The sequence below is a fragment of the Dama dama genome, chromosome 7 (genome assembly GCF_033118175.1).
Source record: "Dama dama isolate Ldn47 chromosome 7, ASM3311817v1, whole genome shotgun sequence".
Taxonomy (NCBI): domain Eukaryota; kingdom Metazoa; phylum Chordata; class Mammalia; order Artiodactyla; family Cervidae; genus Dama; species Dama dama.
Genome location: NC_083687.1, coordinates 29784911 through 29807333, shown reverse-complemented (window position 1 = coordinate 29807333; position 22423 = coordinate 29784911). Strand labels below are relative to the sequence as shown.

Below are 22423 nucleotides of genomic sequence, written 5' to 3'. Positions count from 1 at the left end.
GTAATCTCACAACCAGGGAGTCAGGGGGCCCTCCTGCTCTCCATGGCAGGAAGACAAAATGGCTCCTTTCAGCCTGCACTTTTATTGGCAGAAGTCACATCAGATCATTAGGGAACAGCTACACTGGGGAGTTTGATTAGCGCACCATAAAGAGACAAGTTAAGGCTCTGCAGTTGACCAGGCACATCTTGTTCTGTTTCCATGGGGACAGATGCAGGGGTAGGCAGTGAAGGGGAGCAGAGAGCACGTCCCACCATTGGCATGCTTACTAGGACAATCACGAGGGCACAGTTTGCCTTATCCTTGAGTCATGGGGCAGGTTCTGGTTTCTGCTCTGCCAGGCTGCAACAGCTTACTGCAACAAACTCATTGTAAAATACAGGAATTATTTAAAAATCAGGGCTTCCCTGGTGGCTCAGTGGTGAGGAATCAGCCTTCCAATGCAGGAGGCACGGGTTTGATCCCAGATCTGGGAAGATCCCACATGCCGCAGGGAAACAGGCCCATGCACCACAACTATTGAGCCTGTGCTCTGGAGCCTAGGAGCCTCAACTACTGAGCCCATGTGCCGGCAAGTACTGAAGCCTGTGCGCCCTAGAACCTGTGCTCGGCAGCAAGAAAATTTACAGCAATGAGAGGCTTGTGAACCGCAACTAGAAAGTAGCCCCCGCTCATCACAACTCGAGAAAAGCCCATGCAACGAAGACCCAGCACAGCCAAAATTAAATAAATAAACATTTAAAAGAAATAAAAATAAAAATCTGTACCAAGAAAAATATAAATTTTAAATGTTAAGTCTGGGGTTCAAGTTAGAACATTACCAGGCAAGCTGAGATATCTGAAACATGTTGAAAGGGAGAGTTTACTGTTTCTCTAACCATGGATTTCATTGACTCAAAAACTCTTAGGATTATTGCATGAGTCATGGGGTGGGGCGATGGTTCAAGATCAGTTCCTGGCTTCCTGTTTCTGGTCCTTATTTAGAGTCAAAGCAAATTAATTCCAAAATGTTCATAGATGAAATCAACATCCACAGTGTCACTGAGTAAATGTAAAATCCTCAGTAATTCAAGAAGATTCTACCTTTGCCCCAGGAATGACCTCACTGTGGGTAACTGAAGATCTAGGGTCCTTTCTGATGCTCCCAGGATGTAGGGGCTACTAAGCTATAGCCCTAAATAGGTTATCATTTATACCTAACACAACCCACAAAGAATTACAGCCAGCTTCAGAGATCTCATCTGAACTAGGATTTTGGTTTTCTGGTGTTGGTTCTGTTTGAGCATTTGTGTGGGCTTAAAGTGTCACAGGGGCTTCCCTGGTGGCTCAGATGGTAAAGCATCTGCCTGCAATGTGGGAAACCCAGGATCGATCCCTGGGTTGGGAAGATCCCCTGGGGAAGGAAATGGCAACCCATTCCAGTATCTTGCCTGGAAAATTCCATGGACCGAGGCGCCTGGTAGACTACAGCCCATGGGATCGCAAAGAGTCGGACACGACGGAGCAACTTTACTAAAGTGTCACAAAGATTTTCTCCCAATGATATTTCTTTGAGGGAATTTGACATCCACCCTACGTGACTCTGGGGCTTCTCTGGTGGCTGAGTGGTGAAGAACCCACTCACCAATGCAAGGGACCCAGGTTCGACCCATGGTTTGGGAAAATCCCCTGGAGAAGGAAATGGCAACCCACTCCAGTATTCTTGTCTGGAAGATCTCATGAACAGAGGAACCTGGCAGGCTACAGTCCATGAGGTTGCAAAGAGCTGCATACAACTTAGCGACTAAACAATAGTTCTACATCTTCATCGTGGTAATGGTGACATGGGCATGTAAATTGTCTAAACTCAACCAGCTATGTGTTTCAAAAGGGTGTTTTATGTAAAGTATGTACTTTCAAAGTTGATTTTTAAAATATAAATCACTTTGGAATGAGTCTTTTGGTTAGGTAAACAAAAGAAACAGGACACCTTGTCTTTTTGCTGAGAGCTATGCCTTGCACATCTGGAGGGAGAGACTGGGCCCCAGTGGTTGGGCAGTAACAAAAACAGCCGTCTAGGTATGCATTCAGAGAGAGACCAAACAGTTACAGCAAACTTGAACAAAAGACAGATCTAGATGAAGAATAAAGATGTTGGAAATCATAAAATTACAGTTAAAAATTCATCTCCCCTGTAGCTTTTTTCTCCCTTTCTCTTATTTTTTTCTTTTTTCAACCCTTTCCCCTTCCCTCCTTCCTTTTCCACTCTCACTTATACAGTTTATCCCCTCGCTTTCAAGCACACGTCCCTCATCCGGGGCCGGTCAAGGACCAAAGCCCGTCAGAGCTCACTCTGGCATTTGCAAAGGCTGAAGCACCGCACGGCTCTGCAGCTATTGTATCGTTTCAGGAAGTCACCCCGGTCTTTGAAGAAAGTCACTCTGGGTCTAGTTTCCTCCCTAACGTTGACAGAACCTCGGTGTGTGTGTTTTCCTGGATCCCGTTTCTGCTTTCCTCTGAGGTGGGCGGGACGGGATTCGAAGGCCAGCTCCGCTGCGGACTCTTTCCTTCCCGGGGCGACGCGAGGCGGCGGGGAATGTACTTGGATCCTAGAATTCAAAAGCGGCCCCGTGGGCTCGGGGGCTCGGAAAAAACCTCTTCAGAATCGACCTAGAGAGTGCTTGAAATAAGTCGGGTTCCGGTATCTCCCTTCGGACATACAACTGGGAATTTCCGCGGACCCGGGCAGATCTGCGTTTTCACAGCCTGCAGCCTTCAGATGTTCATTGTTGAGCAGTTTCAGAACCAGAAACCTAAATGCAGCTCACCCCTCTCCCAACCTGCCCATAAATTCCTTCATTCTGCTTTTTTTTTTTTTTTTTTAAATCCACGAACAGCATACTTCCCTTTAAGCCAGAGTTAGAGGGGAGGGGCGATTTTCCGAGGGTTTGCCGAGCCCCGCCCTGGATTATGTAAGGTCCCAACTTTCGGGTCGTTTTCTGTTTCCTTTCCCGACCCTGTAGTGGTACCAGACGTCTGCGGAGAGAAAGAGGCCCGTGTGCTGGTGAGTCCAGAGGTACAAAAGAAAGAATGGAGATAAAGTAGTTTATAGAGCAAAGCAGGGGAGTCTGGAGGCCGGGTGGGCGGAGGAAAAGCACTTGGTATACCGGACTAGCTGCGACGTGTGCTGGGGGAGGAGGCAGCCCTGCAGGGCTAAATCCAGGCGAGCCCCCCAAATCTGGAGTCCTACTACCCACGCAGAGTAGTTGGCATTATCTCTCATTACAATCATCCCGAGCTGGGAAACAAACAGCATGTTAACGTTAGTATTAAAATTCTTTGGGGGGAGAGGGAGAGGGTTCACCTAAGTGAACCAGCTTGCTGGAGCAGCCACATCCAGCAAGTCTTGGAAAGAAGACTGAGGAAAGGGCTTGTCTAGCTGTCAGGAGAGCTGGCTTCCATCTGCCTGTCTATACCTTCACTACTCATTTATTTATTTATTTTTGGTTGCTCTGAGTCTTTGTTGCTGCACGTGGGGCCTTCTCTGGTTGCTGGGAGCTGGTCTAGAGTGGGGAGAGGGCGTTCAGTAGTTGTGGTGAACCAGTGAAGTGGCTCAGTCGTGTCCGACTCTTAGTGACCCCATGGACTGTAGCCTACCAGGCTCCTCCATCCATGGAACTTTCCAGGCAAGAGTACTGGAGTGGGTTGCCATTTCCTTCTCCAGGGGATCTTCCCGACCCAGGGGTCGAACCCAGGTCTCCCACATTACAGCAGACGCTTTACCGTCTGAGCCACCAGGGAAGCCCAGTTGGTACAGGGGCTCAGCTGCTCCCGGGCCTGTGGAGTCTTCCCAGAGCAAGATGGAACCCAGGTTCCCTGCACTGGGAGGCAGACTCCATCCACTCTATGCCTCCTATCACTTCTGAGCTTTAGCAGTGAAAAAGAATCTCTCTGGGATGGGAAAGGACCCAATCTCTGACCTGCTAAGTAAATTATGATGGTCAAAGTAATTAACAAAAATGATGCGAAATCTAAGAAATGTTAAAACTTTCTGAGGCATGCCATTTGGGCCCACAACAAAAGTATTGCATAAGGATCTTAGTGGAATGGTTAGTAATGAGAGGCAGAGTACAACTGAGCGGCGGAAGTGAAGTGAAGTGAAGTAGCTCAGTCGTCTCCGACTCTTTGCGACCGGGTGGACTGTAGCCTACCAGGCTCCTCCCTCCATGGGATTCGCCAGGGAGGAGCGTAGGGAACTGCTATAAAGGAGCGGGGGCAGGACCGGCGGCGGGGCCCGGGCAGGGCCAGGGGCAGGAATGGATTTGTCAGCCCTACTTCCAACTCTGTTCGCCGCCGCGGTTTCTCGGGTCCGCCAGCTTTTGTGCTGTTCCTGAGCCTCTGGCAGGGAGACATGATCTGGGCCATGGGGCTCTCTCTTGTCTGGCCGTTTCTAGCCGGCGCTGCCTTTTTTGTGCTCCTGGGTACCGCCGCCGGTGAGTGGGGTTCACTGAGGTCTCAGTCCGGACGGAGCCCGGGGTGTTTTCAGGGGTCCATGTGGTTAGTATTTGATGGGATTCGGTGAGCGTCGCGGGGACCGTCTCAATTGCGGCGGGGGTTGGGCGAATAGAGGAGTTGGGGGGGTGGTGGGAGGAAGGTGAGGGCCGGGGGGATGGAGTGTAAGGTCAAGGAGCGGCCGGGAACTTCACTCGGTGTGTGGCGAGCGCTGCATCCCGCTTTTCAGTCTCTTTCCAGTTCCTAGCCTCTGCTCTCCCTGCCCTACCTGCCCTCCCCGGGTTTCCTCCTCATCACATGTCTTAGTCCTCAGATTCCTCTGATTGACAAGGCAGCCTGGTCCCCACCCCGCTCCTTGTCGCTCCCCACCACCGCCTCACCTCCCCCCCTCCCCCGCCCCGAAGCTCTCTTGAGTGGCGCCCAAGTTTCTTCCAGGTCCCAGGCTCAGGCGATCACTTCTTAGCCGTCTGTGGGGCGCCCTGTTCGGCCCCTGAAAGCTGCCCTCTCCTATTCTTAGCTCTGCCGTCTCTTATTTCTGGCGGCTGGAAACAAGGAGTTTCCAGGCAGGCGGCGTTAAGGGTCCTCAGCCCCGAGAGTTAGGGTCCTTCTTCTAGTGACCGGGCCTCTGGGAAGGGGCAAGCTCGATCCACACTCTTCCTACTGCTATGGGCACTGTGGCTTCTCCTGAATCACTGACGGAGGTTAGGTTTGAAGGCTTTGGAACCAAAGGATTCTTCCTGCGGTTTCCGTGGTCTCTCCTCCCCTCCCCCCTTACCCCTCCCCCCACCCCCCCCCACTAACGTGAACTCTAATTTTCCGCTGTGCCTGTGGTCCCACAACTGAATCTCTTCCTACCTCCTCCCTTGCTGGCCCTCGAGCCCCCTCGGGATTTGCCATCCCTGCTCCGTGCTGCCCCTTCCCCTCTATCGTTCTCTGAGCTCTTCCTAGGGCGTCCCCACCCTCATCCCTTTTCCCGCTACAGTCACCGCCCCCCCCACCCCGTCCCCTCGTGGGTCTTTTCCTGCGAGGATCGGTCACCTGCAAGGCTTCTACCTCCCCTCAGCTTTCACTAACCTTACTTTTCCTGGGATGACTTTTACCCATGGATTTCCGCTCCAAATAGGTGATGCCCTATTATCATCACCAGGAGGGAGCTCTCCCGCCAATGATCCCTGGGCCTTGAGCACAGTGCCCAGCCCCTGGGGGAGGACCTGTCCCCCACTTGACACCCATCTTCCTACCTCTGCCCCCGTGCAAGCACCTGCTCTTGGCCCTCGTCCAAGGGGGGCCTTTGACCCAACACGGCCCCTCCCCCACTCCTGCATCCTAAACCTCACCCTCTGGATTCCTCCACTCTCCAGGCCACAGGTGCTGGACTCCACTTGCCCCGGTCCCTCTGCAGCTCCCCCCATGGCACCTTGCCCTGCTCCCAGCCTTGTCCGAGTGCCTTGGACCCTCACCAAGTTCTCATCAATCACAGGCCCCCTGGTGCCCAGAATCTCCACCTTACCCTCACTCTTCCTCACCCAGGGCGTCCCTCCTCTTCTGTCTTTACCTTAACCCAAGAGGAGGGTGGGTCACCCCTGAGCCATGCTCATCCCTTGCCCCTCAATCCCAGGCCCTCACCTCATCTCCTCTGCAATCTCTTCCCTTCCCACAGTAGGAATACTGCCCTTGGTCCACTGCCCACCTCCTTAGCCTTCATCACCCTCTCTTTGGTTCCATGAGCCCAGTGGGCTCTCACTATCTCAGTCTTGTATCCAAAATCCTTGTTTATGCCACTTTGTCACAGGCCTTTGCTACAGGCAGTCTTCTCCCAGGCCCCCACTTCCTGCTTCCTGGATGCCTGACCCTGACCCTCCGTGGAGGTGTGACGTCACTTCCCCCAACCCCTCCCACCACATAGGTGCTTCCCAGTGTGCACCTTGGCCTTCAGTTCTATCTTCTCTTGCCACCCTACTCCTAATTCCCATGACCCTTGTGCACATGGACTGACTCCTCCCAGGGGACAGCCCCCACCCGTGGCCTCACCAGGCCTCTTTGCCCTCTGGGCCCAGACCCACTCCTTCACCTCCCCCAGGTTACTGGCCCACCTTCATCTCTCTTGGGGCCACAGCCCAGCCCCTCAACCCCTCTGCCTCCTGCCTCAGCCTCCCTGGAGCCCTCCTTGTCCATGATGAGCCTGCACCAGGGGCGGCAGCTCTCCATCTCACCTGACCCCCCTCTGACCAGGGATCCCTCTGGTCCTGGGTCTGACACTGCCCTTCCCTCCCTCCGACTCCACCTCCCCTCTCCCTCTTCCTGCCTCTCCCCTTGCCCTGCTGCCTGGACCCCTAGGGAGCCGACGCCTCCCTGTCCTGGCACTTGTCCTACATGTGTGTCCATCTCCACCCTCTTTCTCCACTCCTCCATTCCCCTCTCCCTCCTTCTCTTTTGCATTTTTCCTGTATGGAAATCCTCATTCTGGTCCCTTGAACACATGCATGTTCTGCATCCTCAGCACCTGGAGTAGGTCAGGACACAGAACTTGTCTGTTAAACATCTGATGTGCACTTGTCTCCAGAAAGCAGCTTCATCTGCGGTTCCTCCTTCCCCAGGATCCCACAGGCTTTCTTACAACACTACGGTGCTGTCCCGGGATGGCTTTGTTCAGACCAGATTTTTTGCTATGGGATACCTGGATGGTCAGACCTTCCTGCACTTTGATGACACGAAGTGGAGGGCAGAGCCCCAGGGACAGTGGGCTGAAAGGCTGGGAGCAGAGACATGGGAGACAGAGTCCAAGGACTTGAACGAGGCATGGAAGGAGCTCAGGAAACTTCTAGCAGAAATCCTGTCCCTGCAGGAGGAGAAAAGAGGTGAGAGGGCAGAGGGGGCAAGAGTGCTGTGGGGCATTTTCCAGGAGGGTCTACAGCCCAGAGCACGGGCCTCTTTCCTCTGAATTTGGGGATGGGGGTAGGGGTGAGGAATTGGGGTCTGTGAGTTCAGCAGCACAGGGAAGACAGGGAGGGGAGCAGGGGGGAGCCCTCTATCTGGACTTTCTCACTTGGGTGGGAGAACAGAGGCCCTCGGGACCAGAGGAGTCACTGCTCGGGGGCTGGGGATGGGGCAGGCTTACATTCCCTCCAGGAGACCGTGGGCTGTGAGATCCGTGAAGACAGCCACCCCCGAGGCTTCCGGCTTCTCCACTTCGATGGGGAGCTCCTCCTCTCCTGTTACCCGGAGGCCCACGGATGTACCTTGCCCCAGTCCTCGACTCAGACCTTGGCCATGGAAATGGAGAAGTCCTGGGACACAGACGGCTTTCTAAGCAAGCATTACCGGGCCCACGTGCAGGGAGAACTTTGTGGAAGACTGCGGGGCTACCTCGAATCCTGGACGGGATTCATGGAGAGGACAGGTACTGACCCTGGGCCAGGCCCTTCCTCTGCCCTGATCTTAAAGCCTCCCATCCCGACTTGCCCACGGAGACCCTCCCTGTCCTCTGGGCACATATGTGGTCTGTTGGCATGGTGTCCCGGGGTTTCTTTCCTGTTCTGTTAAATCCACTGTAGAAAGATGGGTGGGTTGGGGGGAAATGAACTGCTTCTGTGACAATTGTCCAGGGGAGCAGCGGGTCCTCTGATAGAAACTGTACGAGGGGAGGTGGGTGTCAGGCAGCAGAGGAGGCCCTTAGATGGGGATGGGCCCCTGGCTCCCAGGCTGCCTGATCCAGAAAATTCCCTCTAGTTCCCAGGAGCCCACCCTTCACAGCCCCCTCCCCAGCATCAACAGTGGATCCAAGAGAGTGAGGCCCATCCCACCCCTCCCCTTCCCCGCCAGAGGACTTGGGCCCCAGGGTGCAGAACAGACTTGGAGCAGGCCTGGGGGGAAGAGGGCTCAGCCAGAGGTAACAGTGAGGAGGAGCAGCCCTGTGTGCCCCGTCCTCCTTCGAGGGAGCAGGGCTTGGCCGCGGGCCTCACCGGCTCTGTGCTTTCTCTCCACAGTGCCGCCAGCCGTGAATGTGACCCGCCGCCGGGACTCGGAGGGCATGGTCCACCTCACATGCAGGGCTTTTGGCTTCTTTCCCCGGAATATCTCAGTGGCCTGGTTTCGGGACGAGGAACCCATGAGCCGGGATGCCCTGGAGTCTGGGGGTGTCCTGCCTGATGGGAACGGGACCTACTATACCTGGGAAACCATAATAATTCCCCAAGGAGAGGAGCAGCGGGTCAAGTGCCTTGTGGGACACAGCGGGAATCACAGTACACACCTCGCACCCTTGGGTGAGACTGGGGTGAGCCTGGAGGGTGTTGTGACCCTGGGAGGGTCAGAGGCCAGGGCCAGGGAGAGGAGAGCAGGTTGTGGCTCTGGGGTGCCCGGCTTGTATATAATAACGTCCTTTTTCAGGAAAGACCCTGGTGCTCCAGAGATCACGGTGGATCATTGTGAGCACTGTTGCTGCTCTTGCTGTTGTTGCTATCATCGGATTTTGTGTCTGTATTAACAGGATGACAGCATCGGCTACAGCGAGGCCAGGTGAGAAATCTTGGCGGGGGTGCTCTGGGTGAGATTCGGCCGCGATGAGGATTTCGGCTCCCTGCTCTGGTCTCAGCTCTCTTTGTTTTCTGTCAGGCTCACTGCAGCTTGTCTAGGGAGCACGTGTTGGATTATGTGCTGGTTGAGAGCGTGTAGGTGATCCAGGAATCAGAGAGAATCTTTAGTAAAGTGTCTGTACCTGGTGAGGAGGGGATAAAAACCTGAAGAGGAATTCAGAGGAAAGGCGATGACCTGTGTGCCTGTCTGCATTTCTACCCCCCTGGGTTTTCCGTCATTATTCAGAATCCAAGTGAAAGAATCATAAGGCTCAAACTGCATGTGATGTGCCCTTGCCAGGCCCCACTTAGAGATGTCTTGCAGCCTCTCAAATTCCTCCTCCATGAACTATCTTCTGAGTTGAGTGTCTGCTGGATCACTCCCAGCCTGCACCTTTCGCAAGTTCCCATCAAGTGCCCCCATGCTAGCTGGGCTCTCCTTCCCCATAATATGGAGGACTGGTAGATATCCCTTGACCATTTGAGGAGAGGAGACCAGTCAATCCTCAGGCAACTGGGGTCACTGATTTTATCCTATCTCCAGGTTTTTCCTACCTAGCCCCTTGGGACACAGTCCAAGGGCTCTTTAGAGCAGGGCACTGGGTCTGCGCTCCGTGGCCTCACCCTGCCCCCTGAGTCAGTTCCCTTGCTCGTGGTGGTCACTGCCTTGTCGATTTGGAGGAAGGGATGGTCACTTTGACTTCTCCATCATCAAGGGGGTTGAGGGGAGAGGAAAAGAGAAGCAGAGCTTTGTGTGTGGCAAAGAGCAAAGGCAGAACGTGGAACAGGAAAAAGGTGGCAGAGACTCGGCTTCTGTCGAGGCCGCTTCTTCTGTGTCATTTGCCTTGTTGGGAGCATGACTTCTTATCCCCAAACCTAATTCTCTTATCAGTTAGCCTTTGGCCTGGGCATACAGGGATGGTTAGTTCTCATAGCAGCAGACTCTGTCCGTGTAGCACCCAGAGCAGGGACCCAGCAGATCTGTAGTTTCTCCTGCTCTTCTCTGGGGAATATCAATTCTGGTTCCTCTGGGGCATAAATGGTTGTTTTGTATGTGTTGGGGCATTTGCCAGGAAAACTGTGAAAATCATCTCAAAATCACTTTTGAAGTTTTTAATGTTCAATAAAATTGTTTGTGATTTCAGGTGGCAGACCTTAATAGGATTCCATGCATACTGAATGAAATAGGAATTCAAATGGGTCACTCCTGCTGGGAGGTGGAGGGTGGGATGGCAGTCCCAGGATGCAGAGGGGGCCAGGTACAGCCTCATTCTGGGGAAATTCTCAAGAACCCCAATCCACATTGAAAAGCAGATCCCCTGCAGGTAGTGAGGGCGGGTCCTGGTTGACTCCCTGGCTGAGCAAGGCAGGAGGGCCTGCTCTGCCTCAGCCCAGCCCAGCACTTGGAGTGGAGCTGGGATTCCCAGGAAGGAGCAGGAAAGGCCAAGTGTAGCCTAGGAGCTTGGGCAGAGAGTGAGGGCTGGGGCGAGGCCAGCAGTGCTCCAAGGTCCGGTCAGGGGGAGAGTCCGGGGCAGCCCAGTGTTCCTAGACAGGGCTGCTGTCCCCTGGGCCTCCGGATGGGCTTTCCAGTTCGGAGCTGCTGGCTCAGGGCTGGGGGCGAGGGGGAGGGGAGCTGCAGGAGGTGGAGGTCAGGGTTGAGGTGGAACTGGGCGGTGGAGCAGGTACTTGTGTGGGTGAGAAGGCCAAGAAATGAGGAGAGAAAGGAGCTGTGTGTGTGTCCACTCCTGGGCTGGAGGAAGATGGAGCTGGGTCCTGTCTGTGAGGGAGCCTTGCATTGCGTTAGAGAATGGATCTGGGTTCAAGGCGGAAAGGCCTTGGGTTTTCACTCCTGGATCTTGTCCTTGTGTCCTGCGACTTCTGTCCCTGTCGCGGACGGTGGTGGCAGCAGGGACAGGTGATGACGCTGATGGAGTCAGGGGAGGAGTTCAGCAAGAGCTGGGGAAAAGAATGCAAAAAAAGAACAGGTGTGTTCTTCCTTCAGAGGAAGGCAGAATCTGACTTTGAAGCAACTGAAGGAGAATCTCTGAGGGAATGAAAAGCATTATTCTGCAACCAGTTGGTCAGTTATTTATTTCTTTTTCTTTTCCCCAGAGCCTGTTAGCCTAGAAGACCTGGATCAATTCCAGACGGAGCCAACTGATCGTAATGGCCTCACACACCCAGAATTTCAGTCCTTGTGTCAGACTCTGGATCCATCAGTTCAACTGGGGAAGCTTAGAACGTGCAGCCAGAAGGCCTGAATTCAGCTCCCTGTCCTGGTCTTACTAATGTTAGGGGAAGCACACTGACTGAAACTGCCTACCCTGGCCAGGCACCATCGTAACCATTTGCATGAGTTACTTTACAACAGGAGGTCCTCGTAAGGAACACGGAACTAATAAGCTTACCACCAACCGGAAGAGTTCAGGAAAGGTCAAAAGGAGACACCACATGTCCAACCACCTCCCAGAATCCTTCTCTCTGGCATCCATCTTGGCTGAATAAGGTGTGCACCACCAGGAAGGACTGAGTCAGAAGGATTGGCTAAAGACAACCCGGAAACGAATCCCATCACCATAAAACCCAAGACTTTGAGCCACATGGCAGAGCTGTTCTCCTGGTTTCCCTTACCCTACTGCTGTCCACCCTGGTCCCCTTTCCCAATAAGATTTCTTGCTTTGTCAGCAGATGAGTCTCCTCTGACAGTTCATTTCCAAGTGTTAGACAAGATCCTAGTTTCGGGCCCTGGAAGGGGTCCCCCTTCCTGCAACACTGGCACTTTTTCTTTTGTGTGTGTTCTGTTACTTATTTTATTATTTGAAAATTATTTTTATTTTATTTTTTGTTATTATTTTTGAAGGTGTAGTTTATTTTCAACATATCCCTTTTCCCTCTTGATGCTTCAGTTTCTTCATCTATGAAATGACAAAAACTGTGTTTATTTCCAGTTGTGGTTTAGACCTTTTAAAGTATTAACATATTTGAGGTGGTTGCAGCTGTGTCACACTAGTCATTAACTTTATTTTTGTTTTCTTAGAATACATGGATAATAATTAAATTATTACCAATAAATTAAGGAGTCAAATATCTGTGCATGGTTTCTCATAAAATAGACTATTATTGTAATCCTCTCTGTTTTAAATTTCTGTCTTCCCACTGGCAACCACCTTCAATATCTTTAGCTGATTTTTTTTGGCTTTACATCCAAATCTCTACACATGATGCCTTTGACTCTTCGGTCACAACCAGTCTCCTGCATTACTCAATGACTGATGCAATAGCTGATAGTCATTGCTCTCTTGCACTCTTTACATTCCTTCACTTTCCCAGTTTATTTGTATAACAATCATATTTAGTTCATTCAGCTTTTTCTTTCCCATGACTATTATACTCACACGTAAACTCTACTATTTTTTCTGCACAACATCTTATTCTCCCTGAATTGATAATATTGCCTTTGTTTTTGACTCATTATGTTCTATGTAGCTCTCACTAATAGAACTCTGATGATTCTTCTATCTGTATGACTCTTTAAAGAAGTGAGGGTACTTTGGGTATTCTATCAGTTTTTGCTTTTTGGAAATATCCTCCTGGGGCTTTCTGACATGCCCCCACCTGGACTGGATTATTCTGCATCTGGACGACAGCCACCCTCCTAGGATCTCCCTTTACCACCCTCTGAACAGCCCTTTGCTTATTTTTAATTCTTTAAAAATTATTAATTAATTAATTGTTGGTTGTGCTGGGTCTTCACTGCCTGGCGTGAGCATTCTCTTCTTGCGGCATGCGGGCTTTTCATTGCTATGGTTTCTTTTGTTGCACAGGCTCTAGGACACACAGGTTCAGTAGTTGCGATGCACGGGCTCAGCTGCCCTATAGCATGTGGAACCTTCCCAGATCAGGGAACGAGCCCGTGTCCCCTGCACTGGCAGGTGGATTCTTAACCACTGGACCATCAGGGAAGTCCAAAAGTGTATTATTCTTTGGTTTGATGAATAGTTTGGCTGGGTGAAGAATTTTATGCCAGAATTCTTCCGTCTGAAATTTGGAGGCACTGCTCCATCCATGTTTTTCTTTCTCTCTCCTCTTCTGAAGAAACTGGGGTGTGTGGGCAGTAATTTGTAGGCAGGGCAGCAGCTGCTCATTGAGTCTCTGCATTTCACACATTAATAACCAAACTGTTTCTGCCTTGTTTTCCTTCTGACTCGATTACCAGAGCACTTCTCCATGCACTATATTACAGTAAGCCAAATTTGACATAAAGAGGGTGTGTGAATATTATAATATGTGTTAATTCTTGTTGATAATCTATACTTTTTGAGTGTCTGAAATATGGTATGTCCTAAAGAAGGACACAGAAGGCAGACTCAAAGAGCTAACTGGAGAGAATTTAGTGACCAGGCTATTTATAGAGATGTCGGCAGCTAACAGCAATAGGAGGCAGAGCCCCCTGGAATTAGAAATAGCAGGAAGCTATTACTCCCTCTAGACTGAAGGGACAGCAGAAGGCATTTGTTTCTAGATCCCAGCAGAGCTGTAGCCTCCCAGAGGGGTCACTGAACAAATGTTACCATTGTAGGTAGAGGAATGCAGGGATTACTGTTGCGCAGCCCTGGAGGTAAGTGTCGGGGCATCCATGCCTTGAATCCTCTCCTCCCACATGATGGTCCCTGCAGTGCCTCCTAAGGACAAACCCAGCCGGAAGCCAGAGAGCAAAGACCCCACGTGATGTGTTCTGTGAGAATAACTGGAAATGTAAGTGATGCTCCACAAGTGGTTCAGAACCCGGAGAGCAGACAAAGAACAATTAGGATGTTGAGATTATACAGACTCTGTGAAATAAAAGCCAAGATGCATGTCTTCAATTGTCAGAATAAATGTTGGAAAAATGACTGATATTGGCGGTGGTTTAATCAGCAAGTCGTGCCCGACTCTTGTGACTCCATGGACTGCAGCCTGCAGACATTAGGCTTATTCTCTTCATATATGACCTCAAAGGTCATGGCTAGGTGGAAGGGAGAGGAAGTAGCTACAGATATTCATGAAGAAGAACAATCTCCAAAACCAGAAGGTGGTGAGGTCTCCATTAATCAGGATGGATGATCACAGGCTGGAAAATCACGTAAAAGGACCTGTGTTCATTTCATGGAGTATGTATCAGAGTGTAGGCCTAGAGACCACTGTCATGGTGGTAAATGGGGGTTAAAGTGTAGTCGCTCAGTCGCATCTGACTCTTTGTGACCCTATGGGCTGTAGCCTGCCAGGCTCCTTCATCCATGGCATTTTCCAGTCATGAATACTGGAGTGGGTTGCCATTCCCTTCTCCAGGGGATCCTTCCCACCCAGGAATTGAACTTAGGTCTCCTGCATTGCAGGCAGACTGTTTACCATCTGAGCCACCAGGGAATCCCGAATGGGAATGGTACCCACAAATTCTACTAGCACGTGAGGGTGTTAACCTGCTGGGTAAAGGGACTGTAACTCCCCTCGAGTTCTCCCCAGATAAGTTGCGGCCCTGTGCTAACCTGCTCTTTAAGGTGGCAACCCACTCCAGTATTCTTGCCTGGAAAATGCCATGGATGGAGGAGTCTGGCAGGCCCCAGGAGTGCTTATCCCATTGAATACTTGTTTGTTTGTTTTTCTTGTTCAATAAGTTCATTATTGTGTGTATCTGAAAAATCTTGATAGAAAATTGGTGGCTCAGATGGTAAAGCATCTGCCGACAATGTGGGAGACCGAGGTTCGCTCCTTGGGTTGGGAAGATCCTCTGGAGAAGAAAATGGCAACCCACTCCACTATTCTTGCCTGGAAAATCCCATGGACAGAGGAGCCTGGTAGGCTACAGTCCATGGGGTCACAAAGAGTAGGACACAACTGAGCGACTCAACTTAAAACTTTTAACTCTCGGCAGCCCATTCCTGAGCTCTAAGGAAGCTTGCCTTCTTCTGAGCTACCCGATCTTTTTTCTGGGCAAGTGACATTTTGGGACAGTTCCACCTCTTCTTTTTAACTTCTTTCTTAAGCTGCTTCTCATACACTGGATTCTCTCGTACTGCAGCATGAGTTTTCTTATACATCTCCTCCATCCTGTCTGGAGTTACGTTGTTCTTTATGTACTGAGAGACCTGTTTCTTGTAAGCATCCTCATCTTCTTCAATCAAGTAACACATGTAATCTGCAACATTCTGCCCCATGATGTGCTTTCAGTGTACCTCAGCACTGAATTCTCTGCTTTCTGAGTCATAACCAGGGAACTGTTTGGTACTGTGAGGGATAGACAAGCCTCCATTGACAGTTCCCTTTAGGGCACCAAAAACTTTATTCCCAGCAGTAGTTCTGGCAAGTCCTGCATCCAAGTAACAGGTGAAGGCACCAGGTTGACCATCAATGCTTTCCACATTATATTCATCTCCAGTCACCTCGACTTGGCCTTCATAAATTTTGTCAATACCAAACCTATTAAGAAGCCTGCAGGCCAGCAGCAGGCCAGTACAATATGCTGCAGCATAATTTGTCAGGCCAACCTTCACACCATATTTTGGGAGTTCATGAGCATAAGCTGCACAAACTATCACATCTCCTTCTACACGGGCATAAGCAATCTGACAAATGATATCTCTGTTCGTTATACGAATGATCATTCTGTATTTAGGTGTGTTGTGCTTATTTTCATCTTGGATTACCGATCATTTCAAAGCATAGTAGCCAGTTTTGCCCTCTCGTTGTCTTCTGAATTTCACTTGATGTCTCTTGAAAGAGGCCTTGTTCTTGACAACTTTAACAAACCCCATCCTGCGGAACAGAACCCCGACTCCGCGGCTTGCCACAGAGCGGCAGGACCAGCACCTGAATACTTAGGTTTTTTTTTTTAAATGTTTTTTGTGTGTTTTTTTTTGCCACACGACTCATGGAATCTTAGTTTCCCAACCAAGGATAGAACCTGGGCCCTTGGCAGCGAGAGCTCGGATTCCTAGCCACTGGGCCATCAGGGAAATCCCTGAATACTTGCTTAACGAGTATTTTAAGTTCCTGGACAAATCTTGTGTTTGCCTTCGCTTGTATGCTTTAAATTTTACTAGGGTCACATGTACTCATCTGCTAGATTTTTCATGTGGAAAACCTCTTCACAACCTTACAAGTTTCACCGGACACTAAAAATTATATGAATAAGTAATAAACATGTTTTTTCCCCACTCATCAAGTTTGTTATTTTTTTCAGACAAAATTTGTTCAATAACATCTCTATATGTCTGAGTTCAGGCTTCCCTGGTGGCTCAATAGGCAAAAAAAATCTGCCTGCAATGCAGGAGGCTCAGGTTCGATCTCTGGGTCAGGAAGATCCCCTGGAGAAGGAAATGGCAACCCACTCCAGTATTCTTGCCTGGAAAATCCCATGGACAGAGGAGCGTGGCAGGCTACAGCCCGTGGAGTCAGAAAAGTTGGACACGACTTAGCGACTAAAACCACCTTGTCTGAGTTCACATACCCACAGCACTGTGTACTAAGCCGCCAGGGAAGTCCCATAGAGGAGGTCTTAGGTGTGCAAATTCAGCAAAATGTCTCATTCAGCTCACCCCTACCCTCCCCAAAGGCTTCTAACACTTCCACACTAATAGGCTAGGTTTGTTGCAGAGCCTTTAGAATGACGAATTAGGATAAAGCTAATCCTGCTCATTCTGGCTGTGGAAGATGCCTTGGTGGTATACGGCTCAGGGGAATGGGTGCTCCCGAGGATCTAAATGTGGCTGCCTCCCCTCACCCACCAAGTCTCCCAGGTTGTCTTTGTACGAAGACACAAAGGTCTCTTCTCCACTCCACCTCAAGACCCCTCAGAGGTGTCTCTCCCACCTCGCTCCCAGCCCGTTCTGCTCTGGCCCATAAAAGACATTTTCTCCCTCCACGCTCCCCTTTGTATTCCTGGACTCACCCACACAGCGACGTCTTTCTCTCCGCAGACCTCGGTCGCCAGTGCCTGGTCCGGAGGAAAAACCAAATATACCCACTGGGATGCTCATGAAACCCAGGGTGGGGCTTCGCAGGGCAGCCCTGAAGTTTTTTCTGCCGGGCCAGAGTTCAGAGGAAGGGCTGGAAATCACCTGTCCCCCAGATCTTGGGCTGAAAGAAATGAACGTTGTTCACAGATATGAATGTAGAATAAAGGAACTTCTGTGCAGGTTGGGAGCAGAGTGACCTGCAGTTAGATTTCTGGTTCTCAAACTGCCGGATGAGAAGATGAACACCTGCCTGGTCCTCGGAAATTCCGAGCTGGTAGTTCCCAGGGGGATCTGGAATCCGACTTACTTAAACACGGTCTGGGTTGATTGTGAGATTCGTGAGTAGGGAAATGATTCTTCCAGCCACCCCAACCGCACCCCTCGCTCAGGTCTCGCCCTTAGATTCTAAGAACCAAAAACCCTTCCTCCAGACTCCCTTTCACCCAGGAAGCAAAGGATCTATCTCTGAACGTTGGGTTTGAATCGGCTCCGCCGGCCTGGATAAAAATCAGTATCTAAGGATCCAGGAAATACCCACCAAGGTTCTGCCTTCTTCCGCTGGAAACATAACTTACACTTGGTGTGACTTCCTTTAAAGACTGGAGCGACTTCACTGAAGAACCCAGTAACAGCAGGTCCAGGCACAGCTTACAAATTGCCCACCGAGTGCCCCCTCCCCTGTCCTCACCTGGCCTGTCTGAGGTGGATGGAGTCACCTGTGTTCACTGTGGGGCCTGAATGAGCAGGGGATCGGGTGTAAAGTTAAGACTGGGAAATGGAAGGCAGGGAGGAGAAGGGTTGAAGAAAAGTAGAGAGAAGACAAAAAGCGGTGGAAAAATCTACAGTGGAAATAAATTTTAAAATATATTTTAATTTCTAACTTAAATTTATTCTTTATGTACTTCTGTCACTTATTAAGGTTTTAACCCATTTGATCTCCCTCTGAATACTTAAGTAGATGGCTAACATGGTTTTGTTTTTGTTTTTTTCGGCCTTGCTGCCTAGCATGTGGGATCTTATTTCCCAGGCCAGGGATGGAACTGCGCTCCCTGCCTTGGAAGCTCAGAGAGTTAACCACTGTACCACCAGGGAAAGGGGACCACACCCCCCGGGGCTCAGCGGTTAAAAAACCGCCTGTAATGCAGGAGACAAGGGTTTGATCTCTGGGGGGTTAGATCCCCTGGAGGAGAGCATGGCAATCCACTCCAGTATTTTTGCCTGGAAAATCCTGTGAACTGAGGAACTGAATCAATCATGCCTACATCATGAAACTTTCATGAAAAACCCTAAAATGATGGAATTCAGAGAGCTTCTGGATTGGTGAACATGTCCACGTGCTGGGAGAGTGGCACTTTTCAACTCCATGGTGACAGGCTCCTGCCCTCAGGACCCTCCAGACCTCGACCTGTACCTCTTTATCAGGTTGCTCACTTGTATCATTTATTATAGACTGTAATAGTAAGCACAGCATTTCCTTGAGTTCCTTGACTTGTTCCACCAAATTATCAGACTTGAGCGAACCCCTAGTTTTGTAGTCAAGTCAGATAGAAGCGCAGGTAACACGGAACTCGATGCTTGCAACTTGCCTGTGAAGTAAAGGCAGTCTGTGGGAATAAGCCCTTAAACCTGTGAGGTCTGGTGTAATTCCAGGTAGATTGTGTCAGAATTGAGCTGAATTATAAAAATTGGAGATGCCAAGGGAATATTTCATGCAAAGATGGGCACAATAAAGGACAGAAATTAAAAAGCAGAGACATCACTTTGCTGACAAAGTTCATATTGTCAAAGCTTGGTTTTTCTGGTAATCATGTATGGATGTGAGAGTTGAACTATCAAGAAGACTGAGGGCCAAAGAATTGATGTTTTCAAACTGTGGTGCTGAGGAAGACTCTTGAGAGTCCTTTAGACAGCAAGGAGATCAAACCAGTCAATGCTAAAGGACAGCAACTCTGTATAGTCATTGGAAGCACTGATGCTGAAGCTGAAGCTCCAATACTTTGGCCATCTGATGCGAAGAGCTGACTCACTGGAAAAGATCCTAATGATGGAAAAGATTGAGAGCAAGAGGAGAAGGGGATAAGAGAGGATGAGATGGTTGGAGGGCATCACCGACTTGGTGGACATGAGTCTGAACAAGTTCTGGGAGTTGGTGATGGACAGGGAAGCCTGGTGTGCTGTAGCCCATGGGGTGGCAAAGATTCAGACACAACTGAGCAACTGAACAACAATAGCAACGACAACAACAACAACAGAGGACAACCAGTTGGTGTCTAAGCATGGGCTGGGTGAAGGAAAAATTTCATCATCCCACAAAGAAATTCAGAGTATGAATAATCAAACACTCTAAAAAAGACTGGATACACATAACTGATTCACTGTTCTGTACAGCAGACAGTAAAACAGTATTGCAAATCAACTATACTCTAGGAAACGAAACAAAAGAGAAAAACCTGAGTAATCAAGCAAATCTCTACCTTGGATGTCATTTATTAGCCACTTGTTCTTTCAGCCAACTGCCTACAACGTACCATGTCCAGATCCAGTCCCAGATCTTTGCTCTAACAATTGAAATTTGACATTCTTTTTCTCTTCCTCCCCAATTCCACACCTGATTAGGAACATTCCTAGATTAGGAGAATTCCACACTGGAAGAGTCTTGGTAGGAGGCAGAGACCACCCTCCTCCATAAAAGAGGAAAACCCTCTTCCCCAAACATTCTTGCCAGAGGACACAACATGAAGCTGAGGCCCCACCACTCAGGTGACCACATGTCAGACTCTACTCAGGATGAGGTGACACAGAGAGGCTGCAGTGGTGCAGGATGTATCTGACAAGGGTGTCGAGAGTGGGAGTCACACCACCACCAGTTGTCAGGAGCCGCAGTGATAGCCGTCCTCAGCGTGGGGTCCACGTCCAGCATGAGGGGCTCACTGTCTGAGCAGCGACGGCTGTGCCCCCCCAGGGGCAATGTTCCTTTCTGGGACCTGGCCTGGGGTGGACACGGTGGATCCTGTTCCTGTGGAGCCTCAAGCCTGACTCTGTGTCCTTCCCCCAAATCCTATAAGCCCCTATGTCATATATACACACATATATAGTAGTTTATGCCTAAGTGAGAACAACTTTGGATCCCAGTGTCTTCTCCAACAGTAAGTGAGACCTCAAGCTGGAGAGTAATTTCAGAGAGCAAGAATTTCATTACATTGAACTGTGAACCACTGTCTAAGGCTTCAACCTGACCAAACCCCGTGGTAGAGACAACTACAATATTTCTCAACATCACACCTCACAACTGACAATAGAGGTACTCCCTTTTCCTTCTGAAGGAAGAAAAAACAGAACACTTGTAAATGTGGATAAGACCCTTCTCTGGGCACTCTCTGTCACGGACCCTGGTGGTTCCCAAACTGGCTGAGCACCAGGATTGCTTGTGGGGCTTCTTACAAAATGCTCAGCCTCTTCCCAGAACCACCTTCTCAGAGTATTAGGACAAGACCAAGGCAGAACTTCTTCAACCGTGGAATCCTGGTCTATGTACGTTCTATTAAAAGTGTGATCTGAAGACCAGCAGCAACAGCACCAACCTTGTTAAAACCCAGAATCTCTATGTCCTACTCCAGACTTTCTGAATCTTAAAAAAAAAAAACCAAAGATGTCCAGGGGTTTCCTGTACAAAGCAAGATCAGGACTCCTGGGTCTGTGTGCCTTATACATGCAGTGTCAGAACCATGCAGTCTGCTTAGGTGTGTGATCTCACCCAATTGCATAGTGCTGGGTGGGGAGTCCTTCCACTTCTACAGCCATCACTCCCTCTCTTGGTGACCTCCTCAGTTCTCAAGGCTTTAAGTATCATTATGTGGTTCAGTTCAGTTCAGTCACTCAGTCGTGTCCGACTCTTTGCAACCCCATGAACTGTAGCACGCCAGGCCTCCCTGTCCATCACCAACTCCCGGAGTTTACCCAAACTCATGTGCATTGAGTCGGTGATGCCATCCAACCATCTCATCCTTTGTCATCCCCTTCTCCTCCTGCCTTCAATCTTTCCCAACATCAGGGCCTTTTCAAATGAGTCAGCTCTTTGCACCAGGTGGCCAAAATATTGGAGTTTCAGCTTCAACATCAGTCACCCAAATCTATTTCTCCAGCGCAGACATTTCTCTTAAACTCCAGACTCATTTGTCAAACTGCCAATCCAACTACCTGGCTTGTATTTCTAAGAAAATCTCAGCTTCAACATTTCTTAAACCAAATGCCCATAATGTCCCCTCCCTCCAAAAATATGCTTCTTGGTCTTCCCCCTCTCTGATGAGAGAATTCCATCTTTTTACTTACATAGTCCAAAATTGAGCATGTCCCCTTGACTCCTCTTTCTCATACCCCAGATTTAACCCTTTAGGAAATGCTGCAAAGTCCATCTTTAGAACATGCAGAGAATACAATCACTTCCCACTACATCCATAGTCCATACCCCAGTTGAAGCAATGGCCATCTCCAGCCTGGACACTGTACTAATTGCCACCACTTACCCATGAACTCACTCACTCCTCACCTCCCAGTTCTGTTCTCAGCCCAGCAGTCAAATGTTCCTTGTAAAGGAGAGGTTCAGTGGAATATTACTCAGCCATAAAAAAGAATGAAATAATGCCATTGGCAGCAACATGCATGGACCTAAAGATTATCATTCTAAGTGAAGTAAATCAGACAGAGAAAGAGAAATTCCATATAATATCAACCATAAGTGAAATCTATTTTTATTTATTTATTTATTTGGCTGCACTGGGTCTGAGATGCAGCACATGGCTCTTTTTAGTTGTGGCATGTGGGCTCTAGTTCCTTGACCTGGGGTGGAACTCCAGGCCCCTGGCACTGGGAGTGTGGAGTCTTAGCCACTGGACCACCAGGGGAGTCCCTGGAATCGATTTTTTTTTTAAAGATACAAAAGAACTCATTTATAAAACAGGAACAGACTTACAGATATGAAAAACAAACTTATGGTTACCAAAGCGCAAAGGTAGGGAAGAGGGATAAATCAGGAGCTTGGGATGAACACACATACTACTATATATAAGACAGATAATCAACAAGGACCTACTGTATAGTACGGGGAACTCCACCCAATATTCTCTGATAACCTATATGAGAAAAGAATCTAGAAAAGAATGAATATATGTATATGCATAACTGAAACATTTTGCTGTACATCTGAAACTAACACATTATAAATCAACTATACTCCAATAAAATAAAAATATTAAATAAAACTATAACTTCCTTCTCACTTCAGAGCAAAAGTCAAAATCTTTCCAATATACTCCAGGCTTACAAGGTCTGGCTGTACCTCTGACCTCATCTCAATTAATCTCTGCT

General features: G+C 49.4%; 1 protein-coding gene, 1 long non-coding RNA gene and 1 pseudogene across 2 annotated transcripts; 1 reads left to right on the top strand and 2 right to left on the bottom strand.

Annotated features, from left to right (window-relative positions):
• The first annotated feature begins 3082 nt into the window (after positions 1–3082).
• Positions 3083–13957, top strand: LOC133059680 (MHC class I polypeptide-related sequence B-like). Its single transcript, XM_061147119.1, has 6 exons — positions 3083–4472; positions 7089–7349; positions 7604–7891; positions 8478–8756; positions 8881–9009; positions 11178–13957. The coding sequence occupies exons 1-6, from the start codon at positions 4391–4393 to the stop codon at positions 11324–11326; spliced, it is 1188 nt and encodes a 395-aa protein (XP_061003102.1). The 5' UTR covers positions 3083–4390; the 3' UTR covers positions 11327–13957.
• Positions 10164–11608, bottom strand: LOC133059683 (uncharacterized). The gene is made up of 2 exons (XR_009693601.1): positions 11474–11608; positions 10164–11021 (listed from the first exon to the last, which is right to left on the bottom strand). It is a non-coding gene; the product is annotated as an uncharacterized LOC133059683 (long non-coding RNA).
• A 143-nt stretch (positions 13958–14100) lies between the features above and the next one.
• LOC133059682 (large ribosomal subunit protein uL18-like) lies at positions 14101–16966 on the bottom strand (annotated as a pseudogene).
• Positions 16967–22423: the final 5457 nt, after the last annotated feature.

Coding starts and splice junctions, on each gene's coding strand:
- LOC133059680 (XM_061147119.1), top strand. CDS start 4,391: ATGATCTGGGCCATGGGGCTCTCTCTTGTCTGGCCGTTTCTAGCCGGC. Junction 7,350..7,603: donor CCTGCAGGAGGAGAAAAGAG/GTGAGAGGGCAG, acceptor GGGATGGGGCAG/GCTTACATTCCCTCCAGGAG. Junction 9,010..11,177: donor ATCGGCTACAGCGAGGCCAG/GTGAGAAATCTT, acceptor TCTTTTCCCCAG/AGCCTGTTAGCCTAGAAGAC.